Raw genomic sequence first — 23,569 nt, 5'->3', positions numbered from 1 at the left:
ATAAAGACAGGAGGACAGTCAGTAAAGACAGTGGAAGCGTCAGTAAAGACAGGAGGACAGTCAATAAAGACAGTGGAAGTGTCAGTAAAGACAGGAGGACAGTCAGTAAAGACAGTGGAAGTGGCAGTAAAGACAGGAGGACAGTCAATAAAGACAGTGGAAGTGTCAGTAAAGACAGGAGGACAGTCAATAAAGACAGTGGAAGCGTCAGTTAAGACAGGAGGACAGTCAATAAAGACAGTGGAAGTGTCAGTAAAGACAGGAGGACAGTCAGTAAAGACAGTGGAAGTGGCAGTAAAGACAGCAGAAAATGACAGACATGGTGAACTTCTCCACAGCACAGTTTTATTAGAAACATGAGAATAAAGACTCAGTGAAAACATGAACTTCTCTCTGCAGGACTTTTAGTGTTCAGCAACTTCAAAGAGAAACTCAACGAAAAACAGCAGCCGTCCGCAGATCAGCGACTGTAGACACAGTAACTGATAATTCTACTAGAGAATGATCTAATGTAATCTGATTATGTCATGTTTACATCAAACAGCTGCTACAGGTTTCTGAAACGTGCTGATCACAAAACACAAAGCTTCTCTAGGTCTTCAGTCACCATGTGCTAACAGCTGACTGTTTTCATGCTTTCTGAAAAACTGCTTGAAATGTGTTCAGACAGATCTGAGGTCAGCTGTTTCACTAACATGGTGTGTTGAACTCTCAGCTCCTGAAATCACAAACTTACATGTTTTAGATTTCAGATAGTTTAACAGATTTGATACCTTACAGAAATGACTGGAAACCAATGTAAGTCTGATACGATTTGTTGATCAGTTGTTGTTTCCACCAATCAGAACGCTCGCCTGCACCTGCGGTGCTAAGATTCTGTAATAGACAATAATCACTTACTGCTGCTGTTTCACATTAAAAGCTTAAAATAGACAAATCACATGGAAGCTTTTATTGTGAAGCAACTACAGGAACTCTTTCGGCGAGGTTGGTGCCGCCGGCTTGTTGCTCGTTACCTTTTTCCGTAGATCAGTTTTAAATATTACAGGGAGAGTTGGCTAAGACTTAACAATTCATCAGAAAAATATAGATAAATATATAATGACGATAGAAAGGACATATTTAACCTTCTGAAACTGTGTGACGAACATGTCTAACTGCTTCTCAGCTCGTCGCATTTAAACACTTCAAGAGGCTGCAGGTGTAAAAATGTCGTGCAGAAGAAAGGTGACACGGTTCTGAACCTGCTGCTGATTGGCTGATACGAGGACGTTAACACGGCTTGTTGGTTGGCTGGTTGTAGGCAGCGAATGCAAAAGTAAAGAACAAACATAACGTGGACAGGTGAAGAGGTGGCAGGCGAGTTCAGGCGGCGCTGGAGACGGCGAGCTTCTTCAGGTGATCCATGAACACCTGCAGGCTGACGTCGTCGGTCAGAATGGGAGCGCCGGACTCCTGCGGAGGAAACGGAACGTCACAACGGGTTCCACGTCAACACTGAAGCTAAAGGTCAAAGGTCAGAGGCTCACCTGTCCCCAGGTGTACATGTTGTTGTGAGTCTGGGAGGGGTTGACTTTGGAGAGCAGGAAGCGAGCCTGGAAGACATCAAGCGGTGAACGTGATACTCAGAACTCCAAAAGGTTCAACTCACTCTGTGTACATGTATTTAATGTGTATTTATACTATGAAACTTGTGTAGTTTCGTCTCAGCTCATCTTAGTTTAGACGCTTTGAAATATTTAATAAAACTTATACCTACTTATAACCTTCTGTAAAATACTTTACATTTCTACACTCTTAGTTAAATTTAGACTTCATACTTATATTCTATTTCCCAACTTCATTATTTCTATTTCTACTGATATGACGATGTGATCTTAGGCTTTATAAATAAAACTGACTTGATTTAATTATTTGTGATGAATAGTTTTTTCTTCACTGTATCGTACTACGTAGTACAACAATATAGTAATGTAGCGTATAGAGTGTGTACTCTCAGGTACACCTGTGTACAGTGATGCATGTGTTAGCGGCCCCACCTGGCTGCCGCCGTGCTCCGTGTCGATGTATCTGGGCATGGGGAAGCGAGTGTGCAGCAGCTCCTGGGCGTCGTCCACCGGTGCCTGGAGGAGGTGCCTGAAGTTCTCGTACTCGGCCATTTCCTGATACCCGGCCTTCCTCCACTGAGCGACGGTCTGACAGACGGTGACGAGGGGTTAATGAGGAGGAGAGGGGGGAGAGGAAGGTCATCATGTGACACACAGCAGGTGAAGCGTGTGTGTGTGTGTCTACATAAACACATGAACAGAGTGTGTCTGCATATTTGTGTTTGTGTGTACACAACGTCAGGAGGTCACACCTGCTTCAGGTGTTTACATGCATCAGTATGCTGGTTAGCAAAACAACAGCGTGTGTTGACCTGCATACTCTGTGTGTGTGTGTTTGTGTGTGCACCTCTCCGTGGTAGATGAGGATCTGGAAGAAGGTGTCCATCAGCAGGATTCGGTCGGGCAGGATGCTGCTGCTGTCCAACAGGACGGGCTGAAACACACAACAAACTCTGATCACTGATCAATCACTGAGACAGTGATTGTGACAGCGTGCGTATACCTACAGGTGCGTGTGTTTGTGTGTGTATACCTGCAGGTGCACATGTGTGTGTATGTATCTACACGTTTGTGTGTATACCTGCAGGTGTCTCTCTGCGTGTCTCTCTACGTGTGCGCGTGTCTCTCTGCGTGTCACTCTACGTGTGCGCGTGTCTCTCTACGTGTGCGCGTGTCTCTCTACGTGTGCGCGTGTCTCTCTGCGTGTCACTCTACGTGTGCGCGTGTCTCTCTGCGTGTCTCTCTACGTGTGCGCGTGTCTCTCTACGTGTGCGCGTGTCTCTCTACGTGTGCGCGTGTCTCTCTACAGGTGTATATCTACCTCAGGTGGCCCGCTGAATGAATAGGCGTAGAGCACAGGTTGGATCATGATGAGGGCCTGGGTCAGGTCCTGTCTGTTGAAATGGTGTCTGTAATAAGAGCTCTCGTCTGGACTGTTGTTGAACACCTGCAGGAACGGAGAGCGCCGCAGGTGGAACATGAACTGTAAAAAGAAACACAGGTTAAAGGTGTGTTGACAGTGTGTACAGCAGAGTTTTCTGGGATGTAGCTCACCTGAGGGTAGAGGGAGAAAGTCTCGGAGAACCTGAAGGAGTTTGGATCGTCTTTGTGGTAATCTCCAAACTTCTGACACTGAAAACAAATCAAAGGTCACGTCAGCCTTTAATTCATTAAGATAATTATTAAGACATGTTTGTATGTTCAGCTGTCTGCACACCAGTCTGATCAGCTGTCTGTCCAACCATCGCAGGACATCAGGACCCTCCTCCGTCTCCGCTCGGTACACCGCCAACCTCGCCATCAAGATGGCCGCCGCCTCCTGATCGAAGGACGCTGCGATGCTCTGGATTTGAGTCTGAGCATCCGCCCAGCTGGAGGGGGGAGAGGATGAAGAGGGGAAGAGAAGAAGATGAGCCTTAATACATCGACTCAGAATCGTTCCAGAGATGTTCTTCAGAGATAACAATGTTCCCTTAAGAACGTCTCTGGTCGTTCATCTGTAGCTGCAGGAAGTGCCTGGGGGCTTCCTCGGTCTGCCATGACTCTGAGGCTACTCATGAAGAGGAAAACACCAGTCTCTGGAGCCGAGATGTCTAACGAGACTGGGAACATTTTAGAGACGTTTCCTGCTTTATCCATAATCCCTTTTCCACCGCACGGTACCAGCTCGTCTCGCCTTTGTTTGGTTTTCCATTGTGGAAAACTTGCACCTGTACCTGCATCCAGGTACTATTTTTTTTATCACCTCCGTCGAGGTTCCAAGCGAGCTGAGGCGAAACTAAAATGTGACGTGAAAACACGACAGACTGCTGATTGGTCAGAGAGAATATTCACTATTCACTGCATCAGAGGTCAGCAGCAGGAAGTTTTATATTTTACAGTTTTCACACGTTATTTCATCACTAAATCCACTTCTGAGAAGTTTTGAGGTGAGAAATCAGCTGTGTAGATTTCCAATACACAGGCCGCTGCAGCAACATCATTAAGTTTTAGGATGAAGACTTTAAGGTTAGGGTGAGTCTCTGAGGTGATGGGAACATGGCTGTGTGTGTGGTCATACTTCCTGGCGGTGGTGGTGACTCTGATGCGCCTCTGTCCGGACGAGTGTTGGTACTGGGTGACGAACTGTATCGCTCCGCGGCCGCCCTGAGGGATCGGAGCGTTGTGCTGCAACACACAAACAACAAACAGGTTCAGCAGCTGGAAACATCAGGACTGAGGATCAGTTATCAATCGACAACCTGATCTCTACATTCAGAAGTCTGACGAGAGGCGTGTTGGTAATGACGAGGCCGGTCCAAACGATCCACATACACTCTGCTCTCTGATTGGCCGCTTCACACCTGAACCTGAGCTCCTCAGTGGTCTGAGGCTCCTTAGCAACAGGATGATGATGATGATTACACACCTGAACACCTGTTATTACCTGAGTCACTGTGGGACACACACACACACACACACACACACACACACACACACACACACACACACAGGCTGTGTTGACATAACAGTGTATGTGTGCGTCTCCAGAGGTAGTGTTGCCACGGTGCACCTGTCAGTCACCTGCTGGGATGATGATGAGAGGACACACACACTGTTATGTCAACACCACCTGAACAGCCAATATCCTGTGTGTGTGTGTGTGTGTGTGTGTGTGTGTGTGTGTGTGTGTGTGTGTGTGTGTGTGTGTGTGTGTGTGTGTGTGTGTCCTCATCATCATCCCAGCAGGTAACTGACAGGTGTGCACACTCAGCAGGACACGCCTCCTGCAGTCCTTGTTCAGACTCAGAGCCGATCAGACTCTGATGGTCTCGGCTCACATTTAAAGACGATGAGGATGAAACTGATGGCTGATATTGATTACAGGCTTTAGTCTGCTTTGACCTTTGACCTTTGCTGTTCGGAGAAAGACGACTGAAGGGACCTCAGCAGCAGGACCGGAGTCTTATACGGTTGGTGTTTCCCCCTCCAGTGCTCCAGACATCCGGGGTCACTGAAGAGTTTAAGGGTGCAGAACTGGGAGACTCTTAGGGGGGCCAGGAACCGATTAAGACTCTGGTTCCACCGGTGGAAACTCAGGGAAGGTTACTCAGTGGCTGCTTTACGGTGTCTCATCAAACCTAAACTGAGCTGATCTCTGTGGGGACAGAGGTCCAACCAACCAGCTCAGCAGGATTTACTGACGTCTGGTGTCAACAACACGGAACAACACGGACGTTTGGTGTTTTCACTGACTGAGTCTGAATTCTGGGAGCCAGAAAACTCAATGCTTCTAAAACAGGAAGTCCAGGTGAAGCTGAGGTGAAATAAAGATGGCAGAAAGAACAAGACAGGAAAACTAAAGCCAGATAAGAAGTGGGCGTAAAGACATTTGAAATGGCAGTAAAGACAAGTGACTGTAAAGACTCAAAGGCAGTAAAGACGGTAGAAGAAGCTGTAAAGTCAGTTGAAGCAGCTGTAAAGACAGTTGAAGTGGACGTAAAGACGGTAGAAGCGGGTTTAAAGTCAGTTGAAGTGGCAGTAAAGACGGTAGAAGCGGGTGTAAAGTCAGTTTAAGTGGCAGTAAGGACAGTAGAAGCAGCTGTAAAGTAATTTGAAGCAGCTGTAAAGAAAGTTGAAACGGCAGTAAAGACAGTTAAAGTGGCAGTAAAGACGGTAGAAGCGGTGTAAAGTCAGTTTAAGTGGCAGTAAGGACAGTAGAAGCAGCTGTAAAGTCATTTGAAGCAGCTGTACAGACAGTTGAAGTGGCAGTAAAGTCAGATGAAGTGGCAGTAAAGTCAGTTGAAGTGGCAGTAAAGACGGTAGAAGCGGGTGTAAATTTAGTTGAAGCAGCTGTAACGTCATTTGAAGCAGCTGGACAGTCATTTGAAGTGGCAGTAAAGTCAGTTGAAGTGGCAGTAAAGACGATAGAAGTGGGTATAAATTTAGTTGAAGTGGCTCGTTTCCTGCTGTGTAAATTATTAATGCTCTGTTTCTCAGTGTACGTGATCATCTCAGCCTGCATAACAGATGGATGTGTTCTGGCTGTATGGACTTATGACCGGGACTCTTTGTTTCACATCAGAGAGTCGATGGAGGTCCTGTTTGATAATTACGACAGGTTCAAACAGGCATTTCCTCCTCCATTTGCTATCGATCCTGACTCTCCTGACTACTTGCTACTATACCGGGCTCCGGGTAGGGTCCGTAGGAGATTCAGGAAAAGAGGCTTGCGGTCCGGTGTCCAGGTCAGGCGTAGGCGTGCCGCAGCGCGCGGTGGCTTTGTTGTCTTCGGCCGCCGGGACCGCATTCAGTGCCTGCGGCGGATTCCTCTTCACGATGTGTGCGGCAGCGTAGCTTCGCCGCCGCCTGTTCGGATTTCAACGGGTGTCCTGGATCCTTCACAGCGCTGGAGTGGTGGTCCGAGACTTTCGCCGCAAATGTTTACTTCCGTGTTTGTGCCGGCTCTTTCCAAATGGACCGGCAAAAGACCATGTGACCGCTGGTCGTGCCTGCAACCAATCCCGTTGCAAAGCAGGGACACTGCCTCCGTGACGTTCTCCAAAATGCATTTCGGCCTGTTGAATGCTCGTTCTATTGCGAATAAATCGCATTCATTAAACGATCTTTTCACAAGGGAAGGCCTGGATATTATGTGTTTGTCAGAGACATGGCAGAGAGAGGACGAGCTTATTCATTTAAATGAGCTCTGCCCAGTGGGTTGCTCTGCTATTGGGAGGCCCCGCCCCTCTCGTCGCGGTGGTGGACTGGCTATTGTGCACAAGGATTTCCACAAATGTAATGAAATTTTGCCCCAAAAATTTTCTTCTTTTGAATTGCAGATGGTAAAGGTGGGTTTTTTATCCCCTTCTACTGTATTCTGGTCTATCGACCTCCAGGCCCTGCTGCTGTCTTTCTAAAGGATTTTAGTGAATTCTTATCCTCTATAATTAAGCTGGAATCTGTCTTAATCCTTGGGGATTTTAATCTTCATGTAGATGACAACTCATCTTGCCCCGCAATGGAATTTTTAACATTGACTGAAACTTTTAATTTTAATCAGCATGTATCTGAGCCCACTCACCAAAAAGGCCATATTTTAGACTTGGTTTTTACACTTGGCCTAGATATATTAAACGTATCTGTAAATGATGTCTATATGAGCGACCATAATATTGTTCTGTTTGATCTTCACTTCAGTTCTGACCCAAAGCTTCCAGTAGTTAGGTCTCAGAGACGTGTTATCACGGCAAATACTGCAGATACTTTCTCTGATTTGTTTGATCCTGCTCTAGTTATGGATTGCCCTGATGTGGATGATTTTGTTCACTGTTTAAACAATCACTGTGAAAAGATTCTGGATCAGGTGGCCCCTGTTAATTCAAACTTGCCTACTCGGGAAAAAATGTGGCCTTGGATTAATGAAGAGATTTTAAAACTTAAGAGAATGTGTCGAAAGACTGAACGCCTGTGGAAATCCACTAGCCTTGAGGTACACAGGCTTTATCTCAGAGAACTTGTGTTGTCCTATAATGTGACGGTTGGAAAAGCCAGATCTGACTATTTCCGTCAACTAATAACATTAAATAAAAAAAATCCTAAAGTGCTGTTTGATACGATCAATACACTTGTTTGCCCTGCTGCCCCAGTTATCCCTGTTTTTGTGAAGCTGACAGCAATGCTTTTTTGGGTTTTTTCACTAATAAAATTAAAATGATTAAAGATAAAATCCCGTTACATTCGTGTGGTACCACTGCTGTCTTTAAGCCAGTCTCCAGCATGTGGTCCACTTTTAGGACTGTGACGATTTCAGATATTTCTGAATTGGTGACCAGGATGAAGCCATCTTCCTGTTCATCGGATGTCATTCCATTCAGATTATTCAAAAAAGTGTTTGAAGATATTGGCGCTTGTGTAACCAAAATGGTTAACCTCTCGCTGTCTACTGGCGTTTTTCCAGATGCTTTTAAGCATGCTATAGTGGAACCGTTAATAAAAAAGGCAGGTTTGGACCCGTCGGATTTGAATAGTTTTCGGCCTATTTCTAAGCTCCCGTTTTTATCCAAGATCATTGAGAAGGTAGTCTGCGAACAGTTGACATTTTACCTGGATAATAGTAACATCCATGAGCCATTCCAGTCAGGTTTTCGTAAACAACACTCTACCGAAACGGCCTTACTGAAAGTGTCAAATGACATTATGATGTCTGCTGATTCTGGAAAACACACTGTTCTAGTTCTCTTGGATCTGTCTTCCGCCTTTGACACCGTCGACCATCAGGTTTTGCTGGAAAGATTAAGGGATCAAGTAGGGCTGTCAGGGTCAGTTCTGCAGTGGTTCACCTCATATTTATCTGGGCGTAGTTTTAGTGTTACAGCAAACCAAATAAGGTCTGAGTCTGCAGACTTGCTTTGTGGAGTGCCTCAAGGCTCTGTTCTGGGCCCCGTTTTATTTTTGTTGTATTTGATCCCTTTGGGAAAGATCATACAAAGGTACAATGATGTTTCTTTTCATCTATTTGCTGATGATATCCAACTTTACTGCTGCTTCAAGCCGTCAGAGATCTGGAAGTTAAACTCCTTGCTCCATTGTCTTGTGGAAATTAAAAAATGGCTAAGTGAAAACTCCCTGCAGCTAAATGCAGACAAAACAGAAACATTAATCATTGCCCCTGAGGATGCAATTCCAGGAATTAAACAATACTTGGGTGATTTAGGCCAGTCTGCTAAGCAAAGTCTTAGAAATTTGGGAGTTGTCCTGGACAAAGACATGTCGTTAGTGCAGCACTGCAAGCAGCTGACGAGAAACTGCTTCTTTCAATTAAGGAAAATCTCAAAACTTAGAAATATAGTTTCAAGAAATGATTTGGAGCTAATCATTCACGCCTTTGTGTCGTCGCGGTTAGACTATTGTAATAGTTTATTTTTATGCCTAAACCAGAAGGAGCTCTCTCGACTGCAATTAGTACAAAACTCTGCAGCCAGAATTTTAACACGTACTAATAGGAGGTCTCACATATCACCAATCCTAAAAGAACTTCATTGGCTACCAGTGTCTTATAGGATAAATTTTAAAATTTTGGTTTTAGTTTTCAGAGCTTTACATGGCCAGGCTCCACCCTATATTAGTGACCTGATTCAGCGTTATACCCCTGTGCGTGCTCTGAGGTCTGTGGATCAGAACCTGCTGACGGTTCCACGCACTCGCTACCGTACTAGAGGTGACCGATCTTTTCAGGCTGTTGCCCCTAGGTTGTGGAATGACCTTCCACCATCTATGCGCTCTTCTGATTCTGTTGATGCCTTCAAATGCAGACTAAAGACACATTTATTTGTTCAGGCTTTCAATTAGCTACTTGTGGGTTGATATGATCATGTACTGTCTATGCTTTTATTGTGTGTATTTTATGATATTAATGTTTTTGTTGTGAAGCACTTTGTGGCCCTATACCTGTGAAAGGTGCTATAGAAATAAACTTTTACTTTACTTACTTACTTACAGTAAAGACAGTAGACGAACTGACGGTAGAAGCGGGTGTAAATTTAGTTGAAGCAGCTGTAAGGACAGTAGAAGCATCTGTAAAGACAGCAGAAGCAGCTGTAAAGTCATTTGAAGTGGCAGTAAAGACAGCAGAAGATGCTGTAAAGACAATTTAAATGTCAGTAAGGACAGTAGAAGCAGCTGTAAAGTCAGTTGAAGTGGCAGTAAAGACGGTAGAAGCGGGTGTAAAGTCAGTTGAAGTGGCAGTAAAGACGGTAGAAGCGGGTGTAAAGTCAGCTGAAGTGGCAGTAAGGACAATAGAAACAGCTGTAAAGTAATTTGAAGCAGCTGTAGAGACAGTTTAAGTGGCAGTAAAGTCAGTTGAAGTGGCAGTAAAGACGGTGGAAGCGGGTGTAAATTTAGTTGAAGCAGCTGTAAGGACAGTAGAAGCAGCTGTAAAGTCATTTGAAGCAGCTGTACAGACAGTTTAAGTGGCAGTGAAGTCAGTTGAAGTGGCAGTAAAGACGGTAGAAGCGGGTGTAAATTTAGTTGAAGTGGCAGTAAGGACAGTAGAAGCATCTGTAAAGACAGTTGAAGTGGCAGTAAAGACGGTAGAAGATGCTGTAAAGTCATTTGAAGCAGCTGTAAAGACAGTTGAAGTGGCAGTAAAGACAGATGCGGGTGTAGATACAGTAAAGAAGGCAGTAAAGCTGCTGTTTATACTTTAATGGGTCTCTGATGATAAAACATGACCCACAGTGAACTTTCCTCTGAGAGTTCAGGCTCGGTTAGATCACCACTGTGATTCATCACAAATCAGTTAAACACTGTGGTGACTGAGGTCCAACCAGTGATCCAGACCACAAGCTTATGGATTTACAGTCTGTTTATATGAGAGACTTCTGTTCAGGTCTGGACCTCAGACAGTGAAGAGGTTTGGAGCTGCAAGGGTCTGGTTTCTGAGGACCATTAATCGATTAGTTGATCGTTTGTTCTGTTTTTTGAGAAAACAATAAGATCTAGAAGTGGTAAGTCAAAGGAAACTCGACCTGATTAGACGTACCCTGGGAATATAGCATGACCTGGGTCAGGGACAGTTTTCTGATGGTTAATAAAGATTTCTTGGATGAGTGAGTAATCTGCTTGTTTTGAAAGGGCCGGGTTCAACTTTGGCATCGTCCTGGAGGCAGGAGGAAGAGGAGCAAGCTGAGGTGTGATGACCTGTGAGATCCCAGAACATTCTTCACTTTAATGCTCAATATCCGAGATCCCAGACTTCTGGAGCCTTTATTCTGAAAATCTGCCCCAGACTGAGATCACCAGCTGAGACTGAACTCTGATTCAGGGATTGATCGGAGCAGCATGTCCAGTGGAGATTAAAGGTACTGCAGCCGAACACGTTTAGATTCCTGCTGGTTCTGGACAATCAGGTCTCATGTGAAAGTGCCCTCTTACGTCCAGTCTGATCTGTGAATTAATTGCTGTCGTCCTTCCTGTCCTGTGAGTCCGTCTAAAGATGGCGGACGCTCTGAGGACACTGTACGCCGCTCTAATGGTTCTGTCGGGCGTGGCCTCCACCTGTGGGAACCTCCTCCTCTTGCTGGTGCTCCTCCTGAACAAGGAGCTCTGGACAGACACGATGGGCCTCACCCTGAGCGTCAGCCTGAGCGACCTGGCCCTTGGACTCTCCACCATCCCCTTTGGGGTCTACAGCAGCCTGGCCTGGCCCTCCTGCTGCCCCAGCGAGGGCGCCTTCTGTCAGGGCAGCGGCTTCATCTACCTCCTCCTGCAGACCACCTCCATCCACTCACTCACCTGGGCCACCTTTGACAAGTTCACTGAGATCTGCTTCGCCCTCAGCTACAGCAGAATCTGGACAGCCAGGCGACGCCAGGTGGTGCTGGTTCTGGTTTGGTTGTTCTGCCTGGTGAATGCCGCTCTGCCCCTGCTGGGCTTCGGCAGCTACGTCTACAGCGAGTCGCGGTTCCTCTGCTGCCCGAGCTTCACCCCTGACAACAGATATTTTGTGGTGCTGTGGATGTTAGCGGGTATCGTGGCGCCAATCCTCACTATGTGCTCTCTGTACGGGTACATCGTCTACGTGGCCAGGAAACAGGCCAGGAAGGGAACCTTCATGTGCAATGAGCTGCACTGCTACCACGTTCCTGCCAACAATTACCTGAGGAGCTCCATGGTGATGGTCACAACCTCAGGTGAGCTCCACACTGTTTGGTCCCAGACACGACCTACCAGGCCTCGTCTGTCTTTAGGTTTGTCCAAACTCTGTCCAAACCTACGGAGCTTTATTTTAAATTCTAGCAGAGATCACAAAGTTTCCAAAGATCCAACATGTCAGGATACGTTTTAGGCAAATTATTTTTTAAATAATGCTAAAAGTTTCTTTTTGGAGGGTGGTAGACTGACCCTAAAACCCTGGTTACGGCCTTGGTTGTAAAGGAAAAACGTACATTCTCCTAAACTTATAATGAGACATTACATGCATTAATGCTCCACCTCCAACCAGGCCACCCCCACCTACACCACAACGTTTTATTAAAAGAAGGATGTTATTTGCTGAAGCTATTATTTGGGCCTTTTATAAACACTAGCCATTATTTAAGCATTCACAGAAACAGCTCTGTAACTGCAGAGGACAGCAGTTTATACTTAAATATGATCCGTCAACACTCTGTGCTGTCCTGCTAATAAAACTCAACACAGAGTAGAATCATAGGAACATGCTGCCATGACAGCAGGAGCAGAGAGGTTGAAGACTCAGCTTCTGTTTATGACTTACTGTCATTACTCTCATTATAATGACACACAGTCATAAAAACAGGAGGGTCAAAGGTCACCGCAGCAGCCTGCAGACAGAGTGGACAACACATAAACCACATTAACCAGACTACAGCTAGTCCCCCAGACCTCTACAACAACTAGTCCCCAGACCTCTACAACAGCTAGTCCCCCAGACCTCTACAACAGCTAGTCCCCAGACCTCTACAACAACTAGTCCCCAGACCTCTACAACAGCTAGTCCCCCAGACCGCTACAACAGCTAGTCCCCCAGACCTCTACAACAACTAGTCCCCAGACCTCTACAACAACTAGTCCCCAGACCTCTACAACAGCTAGTCCCCCAGACCTCTACAACAGCTAGTCCCCAGACCGCTACAACAGCTAGTCCCCAGACCTCTACAACAGCTAGTCCCCCAGACCTCTACAACAACTAGTCCCCAGACCTCTACAACAGCTAGTCCCCCAGACCTCTACAACAACTAGTCCCCAGACCTCTACAACAGCTAGTCCCCAGACCGCTACAACAGCTAGTCCCCAGACCTCTACAACAGCTAGTCCCCCAGACCTCTACAACAACTAGTCCCCAGACCGCTACAACAGCTAGTCCCCAGACCTCTACAACAGCTAGTCCCCCAGACCTCTACAACAACTAGTCCCCAGACCTCTACAACAGCTAGTCCCCCAGACCTCTACAACAGCTAGTCCCCCAACCTCTACAACAGCTAGTCCCCAGACCTCTACAACAGCTAGTCCCCAAACCTCTACAACAGCTAGTCCCCCAGACCTCTACAACAGCTAGTCCCCCAGACCTCTACAACAACTAGTCCCCAGACCTCTACAACAGCTAGTCCCCCAGACCTCTACAACAGCTAGTCCCCCAGACCTCTACAACAACTAGTCCCCCAGACCTCTACAACAGCTAGTCCCCCAGACCTCTACAACAACTAGTCCCCCAGACCTCTACAACAGCTAGTCCCCCAGACCTCTACAACAGCTAGTCCCCAGACCTCTACAACAGCTAGTCCCCAGACCTCTACAACAGCTAGTCCCCAGACCTCTACAACAGCTAGTCCCCCAGACCTCTACAACAACTAGTCCCCCAGACCTCTACAACAGCTAGTCCCCCAGACCTCTACAACAACTAGTCCCCCAGACCTCTACAACAGCTAGTCCCCCAGACCTCTACAACAGCTAGTCCCCAGACCTCTACAACAGCTAGTCCCCCAGACCTCTACAACAACTAGTCCCCAGACCGCTACAGCTGGTACCCAGACTTCAACAACAACTAGTCCCCAGACCTCTACAACAACTAGTCCCCAGACCTCTACAACAGCTAGTCCCCAGACCTCTACAACAGCTAGTCCCCCAGACCTCTACAACAACTAGTCCCCAGACCTCTACAACAACTAGTCCCCCAGACCTCTACAACAACTAGTCCCCCAGACCTCTACAACAGCTAGTCCCCCAGACCTCTACAACAACTAGTCCCCCAGACCTCTACAACAGCTAGTCCCCCAGACTTCAACAACAACTAGTCCCCAGACCTCTACAACAACTAGTCCCCAGACCTCTACAACAGCTAGTCCCCAGACCTCTACAACAGCTAGTCCCCCAGACCTCTACAACAACTAGTCCCCAGACCTCTACAACAGCTAGTCCCCCAGACCTCTACAACAACTAGTCCCCAGACCTCTACAACAGCTAGTCCCCCAGACCTCTACAACAACTAGTCCCCCAGACCTCTACAACAGCTAGTCCCCCAGACCTCTACAACAGCTAGTCCCCCAGACCTCTACAACAACTAGTCCCCAGACCGCTACAGCTGGTACCCAGACTTCAACAACAACTAGTCCCCAGACCTCTACAACAACTAGTCCCCAGACCTCTACAACAGCTAGTCCCCAGACCTCTACAACAGCTAGTCCCCCAGACCTCTACAACAACTAGTCCCCCAGACCTCTACAACAGCTAGTCCCCCAGACCTCTACAACAACTAGTCCCCAGACCGCTACAGCTGGTACCCAGACTTCAACAACAACTAGTCCCCAGACCTCTACAACAGCTAGTCCCCAGACCGCTACAGCTGGTACCCAGACTTCAACAACAACTAGTCCCCAGACCTCTACAACAACTAGTCCCCAGACCGCTACAGCTGGTACCCAGACTTCAACAACAACTAGTCCCCAGACCTCTACAACTAGTCCTCAAACCTCTGCAGCTAGCTACAGTATGGGACTAGCTAGTTTTGGTTGGTTCTGATGTGGTCATGTGTTCCTGGTTATGTGCTGACAGTTTCCTGTGTGTTTCTCAGTGTGTTTGCTGGTGTGCTGGCTGCCCTACATCTCAGTGTGTCTGTACGAGACACTTAGCGGTCAACAGAGTCCTGCTGTGACCTCTGCCCTCTCCGCCTGGCTGGTCCTGACCAGCGCTGCCCTCAACCCCTGGATCACCTGTATGACGCAGACGTAAGTAAGATTTCGTAAAGGCAGTCGTGAGTAAGGATGAAGCAGTTAAAAGTTTAAAGATAAACCGCAGTGAAATACCCAACAGTCAGTATCACCTCTACGGCTGGTCCCCAGACCTCTGCAGATAGCTACAGTATAGGACTAGCTAGTTTTTGGTTGGTTGTGATGTGGTCATAAAGATAAACTGCAGTGAAATACCCAACGGTCAGTATCGCCGGTGCATACTGTATTATCACAGAAAGGACCTTCTCTATATGAAAGTGCAATGAGATAGCTGTTGTTGTGATTTGGTGCTATATAAATTTAATTTAATTGTAGGATATTACCGTTTTCATAAATTAGATTAGTAATGAAGCAATAAAACACAATGACGTCCCTCTGGATGGAAAAATAACTTCTGTCTGTTCGTGTGTCTCCAGGAGGTACAGGGTGGCGGTGCGTCGCAGCGTCTGCAGGTTTATTCGGATGTGTTCTGTTACGCCTCTGGAGCCCCGCCCACAGAGCTCCGCCCTCCAACTGGACACACCCAATCACATCAGCATGACAACTACGGCGGCAACACGCCTGTCGTCATCACCAGAAAGACCAACACCACCCTGATCAACGCAACAACAGCAGATACGCCCTCGACATCATCATCAGGTCCAAACACAGAAACACCTGACCAGTGACAGCCACACTGCACTGTGGGAAATGTAGTTCAGCCTTCCATTTCAGTTCATATGTTGAAGACATTCCTCCTCCATCACATTCAGAGCTTTAAATCCAGCTGACAGAGATGTTTACCTCCATCTTTCAGGTTTTGCTCACACCTCCACACACCTGGCCAGTCTTTACGTAAAGCAGGTGTGACTGTTGGACCGTCGGTTTCAGACAATGGTTTTGTCGCAACTTTTTTTAAGACGTAGCCCCATCTCTACATTTCTACTTCAGAAAGACGACCAAATGCTTTGTTTGAAGGAGAATGTCAGTCATCATCAGGTCAAAGTCTTCTCTCGCCACAAAATCCTACCAGCCTCGGCGGAACGGAGTTTAAGTTGAGGTGATTCAGCATCTGATGAGGATCCTCCTGGACGCCTCCATGACTGTGAGGGGAGTCCAGGACGACCCAGAAGACACTGGAGGGATTATATATCCATCAGGATCCAGACCCGGATATGTGGTGTTGAGAAGCCAGCCTGATGCTGCAGACGCTGACTCACTGAAATATAACGTGTTGATCCGGCGCTGCTGAGGACGGAACTCAACCCAGCTGAATCTATCACAGGAAACCACTCTGAAATGTGTTTCTATTCATAAACCGGTTCTGGTTCTAGCTGAGTTGAGCTGATTTAATATGTAAGAAGAAGAGCGTCTCTGACTTCATCATATCCAAGGAGCCAGACATCTGGTTATATAATAATAATAATAAACACTATTAATGGATATGGCCTTTTGTGTGTTTCTTTTCTTGTGTGCCTGCAGCCCTCACAATGAGTGTGACCAGAGCTGGTGCTGTTATTTTGTTATTTTGGCAAAATCAGTCAATCAGCAGTTTCAGACTGATCTCAGACCAGCTAGAGGTCAGAGGTCACGTGTTTGTACCTGGTTGACCACCTCGAAGTAAAGAGCCAGAGTAGTGGTCGGATCCAAACCGCAGATCTTCCACTGACACGTTCCTCCCGTCCCGATCTCCTGTAGTACACACAGAACGTGTTACTGTACAGTACGAAGAACTACAGTGTAGTATAATACAGTCTACTACAGTGTGTACTAAGTATAACACAGTACACGTACAACAGTAATTTTGGTAATGAAACAGAGGATTTAACTACTGTTAGGCTAACAGTTTCCCCCTGCTTCCATGTTTTGTGCTAAGCTAGGCTAACAGATTCCCCCCTGCTTCCACTTTTTGTGCTAAGCTAGGCTTACAGCTTCCCCCTGCTTTCAGGCCTCATGCTAAGCTAGGCTAACAGATTCCCCCTGCTTCCAAGTTTTGTGCAAAGCTAGCAGATTCCCCCTGCTTCCAGTCTTTTTGATAAGCTAGGCTTTCAGTTTCCCCCTGCTTCCACATTCTGTGCTAAGCTAGGCTAACAGTTTCCCCCTGCTTCCCCTTTTTGTGCAAAGCTAGACTATCAGTTTCCCCCTGCTTCCACTTTTAGTGCTGAACTACGCTATCAGTTTCACCCTGCTTCCACATTTTGTGCTAAGCTAGGCTAACAGATTCCCCCTGCTTCCAGTCTTTTTGCCTAAGCTAGGCTTTCAGTTTCTCCCTGCTTCCACGTTCTGTGCTAAGCTAGGCTAACAGTTTCCCCCAACTTCCACTTTTTGTACTAAGCTAGGCTATCAGTTTCCCCGTGCTTCCAAGTTTTGTGCTAAGCTAGGCTATCAGTTTCCCCCTGCTTCCACTTTTTGTGCAAAGCTAGCAGATTCCCCCTGCTTCCACTTTTTGTGCTAAGCTAGGCTAACAGTTTCCCTCTGCTTCCAGTCTTTGTGCCAAGTTAGGCTAACAGTTTCCCCCTGCTTCCACTTTTTGTGCTAAGCTAGGCTAATAGCTTCCCCCTGTTTTCAGGCCTTGTGCTAAGCTAGGCTAACAGTTTCCCTCTGCTTCCAGTCTTTGTGCTAAGCTAGGCTAACAGTTTCCCCCTGCTTCCACTTTTTGTGCTAAGCTAGGCTAATAGCTTCCCCTGTTTTCAGGCCTTGTGCTAAGCTAGGCTAACACTTTCCCCCTGCTTCCAGGCATTGTGCTAAGCTAGGCTAACAGTTTTTAAGCTAAGGTGAGAGCAGAGGACAGGAGGACTTTCACAGTTATCAGTTAAAGGTCAAAGGTCAGCTGCGTGCTACATACGTTCTCAGAGACACAGGGTCCTTTAGCGTGCAAGACACGCAGGGGCCGATCGCTCCCGATACTTTGATCTCTCTGGAGGTCTGAAACAAAACACAACACTTTATTCACTTGTGAGACAGGTGACCTGGGGCGGGGCCTCTGCCTGCAGGTGACCCAGGGTTCTGGTGCCCATCCGTCTGTATAGTCCCGTCTCATGAGCTTTAGGGTCCTGGAGTTTGTTCAGAGATGTTTTTCTGCAGACTAACTTTTCATATGTGTTTCTGTTCTGAGCTGCCGCCACCTGTCAGGTGATTCTCTCTGATTAGAGCCTCAGCCTGATAATCACTGACATTTCTCTGCACACGACTCTGGTCAGGTGACCTGGCGTTGGTCAGCTGCAGTTCGTACCTTGACTTCCAGCGTGGCGGCGAACGCCATCTTGAAGGATCCCTGGACATCTTTGGTGAAGACTCTCTGGAAGGTTTGTTTAAACAGAGACGTGTTGAAGGAGTCCGCCATCACCATGTAGCCTCTGCAGAGACCAGGAAGTACAAACACACATTCAGCACTTCCTGCAGCAGCTCAGAGGACTAAATCCCTCCGTTCACCTGCAGGACGTTTGTGAAACATCAGGAGCCTGTGGGTCCATCACAGGTATGTGATGCTCTGTCATGGGTTCTGGTGGGTTGAGGGACACCTGGATCTCTGAGCTGCCTCCTACACTAAATATTCTACAGGTGAATTTCCTTTTGTGCTTTGAACCTTCTCAGATCATTAAAGGTGGATTCTGTCAGCGGAGGTGAAACTTCTTTATCTTTGTGTTTCCGTGAGGTAACCTGGTGGTTGTAAACCTGTTTCCACACAGCCGTTCAGTAATCAGATTACTCCCCGACTGTGGAAGACTGCTTACTTAAAGATACTGCTTCCTGCCTTTACACACCTGTGATGTTGTCTCAGTCGTACGTCTCTACATGTGAGATTCAAGACCCCCCCACTTTCCTAAAGTGCACCCATAGCACTGTGTAGCCTCTTAGCTGTCTACGAGCTAACCTCGCAGTTAATTGTAAGAAACTTGTTTCACTTTCTTCTTTAGTCCCTTTGGACTAAAGTGTCTGCTAAATGTAAAAAGTAAATGTGTAAATGTAAATATAAATATAAAAAGTCAAAAGTTAAATGTAAATATAAAAAGTCAAAAGTAAATGTAAACTAAATGTAAAAGTAAATATGAAAAGTAAAAAGTTAAATGTAAATATAAAATGTAAATAAAAAAATGTAAATGTAAAAATAAATGTAAAAAGTAAATGTAAATATAAAAAGTAAATGTAAACAAATGTAAAAGTAAATATGAAAAATAAAAAGTTAAATGTAAATATAAAATGTAAATAAAAAAATGTAAATGTAAAAAATAAATGTAAAAGTAAAAACTAAAAAGTAAAAAATAAATGTAAAAGTAAAAAGGTAAACATAAAAGGTAAATTTCCTCCCTCCTGTCACAGCGACGTTACATGAAGAAAGGTGTTTCTCTGATCGTCCACAAACCAGCCTTTACATGATGAAACAGCTGACTGGAGGACGATGAGCAGGAAACCATCTGTGTGTGTGTGTGCGTGAGCGTGTGTGTGTATACCCGGTGTAGTTGGCGCAGCACTTCATCTCCAGCAGGCCGGTCTGATCGAGAGCGCAGGCGTAGATGTCGATGATGTGACCGTTAGTGGACGCTCGGTTAGCTAAAGACTCGTAGTGCTACAACACACAGACACGCAGTGATGAGGTCAGTATGTGGCCCCACCCTCTGCCGGCTCACCGCCAGCTGGAGAAGTAAAGAACCTCATCATTCAACGCCCTTCTCTCTCACCTTGGTAGCTTTCTTCATGAACTTGGCGTTGTCCTTCTCCAGGTCGTGCCAGGACCTGATGGGGGTCTTCAGTTCGTCTCCCACCACCATGCCGGGGCCCTGCGTCGCCGGACCGCCAACGAACGTCATGATGCGAGCGCCCGTGTTGGGGAAGGTGCACTGTGGGTAGAAACGCAGACTCTGTTAGTCGTGGTGCTGAAACCTGCGGATATACAGAATTGGGGTGTGCATCTTTACTGGTCTCACGATTTGATTCGGTATCTCCAGGCATCACAATGCGTCACCTTTAGGGGTGGGAATTTCTGAATTTTCTGAAAGCTGAAGACTGAAACCTGAAACCTGGACCCCTCTCACCTCCAGCAGGCCCACAGCGATGGACATGGCGACGCCCAGCGAGCGAAGAGGCCTCTTTCCCTGAGTGACGGGCCAGGGGTCTCGCTGCAGCTCCCCCAACAGGTCGGTCAGGTTCATGTCAATCTTCTGCACCGGCTGCAGGAACCTGAGGTGAGAACACACGTGATACTCTGAGGGCTGAAACATGTTGCTGACCCTGGGATCCAGATCCTGCTGCTGACATGTGTGTTTACCTGTTGGACAGAGGCTGCGGGGCCGTTTGAGGACCTCGTCCCTGAGCGGCTGAGGGTTTGGTCAGACCGAGCATCTCCTGCAAAGACCCAGACAATCAGTTCAGCACCAGATTCAGCCCGTTAGTGCCGGCAGCTACCTGCAACACTACAACACCCTCCTGGAACCAGGCCCGGGAGGCGGCCCAGCTTCACCCACTGGGCCCAGGCGGGCTCAGGTCTAAAGGAATGACAAGGGGGCCTCGGGGCCAGACCACCTGTAAGCCTGGACATAAACGTGGCAGGTACAGTAGGGAGTATCTGAGGGTGAGGGTCAGAAGGACGTGAGACCAGCAGGTGGGTCGCTGCAGAGTCAGCAGACCACCAGGGGGACCTGTAGGACCCAGCACATGTAAGGTACTTAGCTTAGCCTGCTGCCACCGCAACCCAGACCCAGAGGTGTCAGAACCAGAGGGTCTGGATGATGGACTAGTGTTAGTGAGCACGAGGAGAGAGGTCAGATACCTGCAGCTGCTTGGCATTCAGGTCCTTGGTCCCCCTGAAGACGTAGCTCTTGGAGATCCCCTCGCAGCCCAGCTCATGAACCTGAACCATCCGGCCGAAGGTGATGAGTCCGACCAGCGCGGTGGGAGGCAGCAGGGACAGGGACATCTGCAGGGACTCCTTCAGAGCCTGCAGGTCCTCGTCCTCCATACAGGTGTCCACCACGTACAGGAAGACCAGCGGCATCTGAGGACCCCGCTGAGGACAGAGACCACATCGGGTCATACACCTGAAGGTACGGTCTGCCTGTCAGTCTGTACCTGTCTCCGCCTGTCTCACCTGGACCACGTACTCGATGGTGGAGAACTGAGGCAGCAGCTCTGCAGGTTGGGTGACCTCAGAGATCCCAGCATAAGACGGAGGAAACTGAAAGAGAACCAGACCGGGTCGGTGTTAGAACCTCACAACATACCGGGGATAAATATTACTGTACGCAGTACTTTATATTATACAGTATTACTTTATATATAAAGTACTTTATATTATACAGTATTACTTTATATTATACAGTATTACTGTACATTATAAAGTACTTTATATTATTAAGTAGTAAAGTATTACTATATATTATAAAGTACTTTATATTATACAGTATTACTGTACGTTACACAGTACTTATATTATACAGTATTACTTTATATTATACAGTATTACTTTATATTATACAGTATTACTGTACATTATAAAGTACTTTTTATTATACAGTATTACTGTACGTTACACAGTACTTTATATTATACAGTATTACTGTACGTTACACAGTACTTTATATTATACAGTATTACTTTATATTATACAGTATTACTTTATATTATACAGTATTACTGTACATTATAAAGTACTTTATATTATTAAGTAGTAAAGTGTTACTATATATTATAAAGTACTTTTATTATACAGTATTACTGTACATTATAAAGTACTTTATATTATTAAGTAGTAAAGTGTTACTATATATTATAAAGTACTTTATATTATACAGTATTACTGTACGTTACACAGTACTTTATATTATACAGTATTACTGTACATTATAAAGTACTTTATATTATTAAGTAGTAAAGTATTACTATATTATAAAGTAGTACTTTATAATATTATAAAAATAAAGTTAGAGGAAAGTAGGAGGTAAATATTGTGAAAAATATAAATATATTATTATTAAAAACAAGCCAGGTAAGGAGACACAGCTCTGTCAGAGGTCCAGGTGTGTTCTACTGGACCTGGTTCCGCTGGTAGCAGAAGTTGCAGGCCCACAGCTTGGCTCTGTAGTCCACCTGGCTGAAACACAGACAGGTGATGTCAGACAGGTGTTAGAGGGCTGCGACATCACACAGGTGCGCAGCAGTGATGCGTACCACAGCGGGTTGAGCACGGCGCGGCAGGTGGCCCGGCTGCACAGAACCGGTTCGTACTGGATCGGCGGCAGGTCGGGTCGTTCCCTCAGCGGGGTGAACAGAGACGCCACCTGAACCACCATCCGGGTCGCCTCCAGCCGCTGGACGGCCAGACGTTCCAGCTGAAGCGCACGCCGTCTCGCTCCTCGTTCGCCGCAATGTACTCTGGGAAGGTCGCCATGGCAACGGGGAGGGGGTCGGACACACTGTCAGGTAGAAGCTGGGGGTGGGGGGGGGGGGACAAGGTCAGTTAATGGTAGTACCTCTAACTATACTGCAGTACCTCTAACTATACTGCAGTACTGCTCACTATAATGCAGTACCTCTAACTATACTGCAGTATTTCTAACCAAACTGCAGTACCTCTAACTATACTGCAGTACTGCTCACTATAATGCAGTACCTCTAACTATACTGCAGTATCTCTAACTATACTGCAGTATTTCTAACCAAACTGCAGTACCTCTAACTATACTGCAGTACTGCTCACTATAATGCAGTACCTCTAACTATACTGCAGTACTGCTCACTATAATGCAGTACCTCTAACTACACTGCAGTATTTCTAACCAAACTGCAGTACTGCTCCCTGTACTGCAGTACTGCTCCCTGTACTCTCTATACTGCAGTACTGCTCAGTACTGCTCAGTACAGTTGTAACCCTCTGGCGCCCCCTTCAGATCTTCTCAGGCACTCAGATAGTTTTTTTGTGAATCTTTGGGTTTGTTAATTTGTTGTCTGAATGTTTTTGTTGTTATTTACAGTAGCTGACTTATTCTGAATACTGAAATACTTGTACAGAGTTTGGTTGGTGGCTTCCTCTCAGAAAACGTGCACATTCCTTCACAACGACCCCTCCCACCTGAGAAGCCACAAACCAAACTCTGTACAATTTTCTAACAATTTAAGGAAAATAATTACCAGTTTTATCCAGATTTCACAGAACTGCAGTAAAACTGTTAAATGTACGCTAGAGAAGTATAAGCATAAAGTAGCGAAACATGGAAACACTTAAATACCTCAAAGGTGTACTTGCATGCAGTACTGCAGTAAGTTATCTGTACTACTTATAAATTAGTTTATCTCAGAAGCCTTCAGACTGAAGCTGTTAGTGATCAATCAGAGCTGATAATCAATGACAGAGTTAATATTTAACTTTGATATTTAAAGTCCAGTCTGATCAGCTGCTGCGCCAGTGAACAGGCTGACGTCAGCAGGTAGCTTTCTGACACGCGCAGGTAGAGAAAGTGTGTCAGTGTCACCTGGACGGTTTACAGAAAATAACTAATTAACTGGTTTTATCTGCACAGTTCAGCTCAGTTACCCTCACAGCTAACAGCTAACAGCTAATAAGCAGGTAAACAGCGGCGTCATCAACGTCACCAGCTGACAGGTACAGGACGGACACGCAGGTGAGCTGGCTGAGTCCAGGTGAAGTCTGGAGGTCTGTCAGGTCCAGGTGAGTCTCTGTGTGAAGGTAAACAAGTCACTCACTCACCTCCGCTCTGCTGCTGCCGCTCCTCTCTACTGACAACGAAGCAAAACAACATGGCG

At 46.4% G+C, this 23,569-nt stretch overlaps 2 protein-coding genes across 4 annotated transcripts; one reads left to right on the top strand and one right to left on the bottom strand.

Annotated features, from left to right (window-relative positions):
- Positions 1-323: 323 nt before the first annotated feature.
- Positions 324-23,569, bottom strand: sec23a (Sec23 homolog A, coat complex II component). Its single transcript, XM_038728617.1, is given in 22 exon segments — positions 324-1,455; positions 1,530-1,595; positions 2,040-2,195; positions 2,455-2,541; positions 2,929-3,090; positions 3,162-3,239; positions 3,325-3,478; positions 4,168-4,274; positions 16,415-16,504; positions 17,658-17,692; positions 17,695-17,737; positions 18,045-18,168; positions 19,264-19,379; positions 19,492-19,650; positions 19,846-19,990; positions 20,079-20,155; positions 20,580-20,816; positions 20,898-20,984; positions 21,842-21,899; positions 21,977-22,118; positions 22,121-22,235; positions 23,514-23,569. Coding segments are annotated over 21 exon segments (2,289 nt in total). The 5' UTR covers positions 22,197-22,235; positions 23,514-23,569; the 3' UTR covers positions 324-1,365.
- LOC119910178 (histamine H2 receptor) lies at positions 4,283-16,255 on the top strand. Of its 3 annotated transcripts, XM_038728620.1 has the most exons (5): positions 4,283-5,408; positions 10,722-11,779; positions 14,677-14,830; positions 15,250-15,472; positions 15,630-16,255. In XM_038728620.1, exons 2-4 carry the CDS (start codon positions 11,083-11,085, stop codon positions 15,428-15,430), a joined length of 1,032 nt encoding a protein of 343 aa, XP_038584548.1. In that variant the 5' UTR covers positions 4,283-5,408; positions 10,722-11,082; the 3' UTR covers positions 15,431-15,472; positions 15,630-16,255. The 3 variants fall into 3 exon arrangements, with proteins under 3 accessions (XP_038584548.1, XP_038584547.1, XP_038584546.1); XM_038728619.1 differs by having other exon boundaries at positions 4,283-5,397; positions 15,250-16,255; XM_038728618.1 differs by having other exon boundaries at positions 15,250-16,255.

This window comes from Micropterus salmoides, unplaced genomic scaffold (assembly GCF_014851395.1).
Source record: "Micropterus salmoides isolate LMB-PRFRI ecotype aquatic unplaced genomic scaffold, ASM1485139v1 Ms_hic_scaffold_19, whole genome shotgun sequence".
NCBI classification, from domain to species: Eukaryota; Metazoa; Chordata; class Actinopteri; order Centrarchiformes; family Centrarchidae; genus Micropterus; species Micropterus salmoides.
The sequence above is the reverse complement of the archived record's forward strand: the minus strand, read 5'-3'. Positions and strand labels throughout refer to the sequence as shown.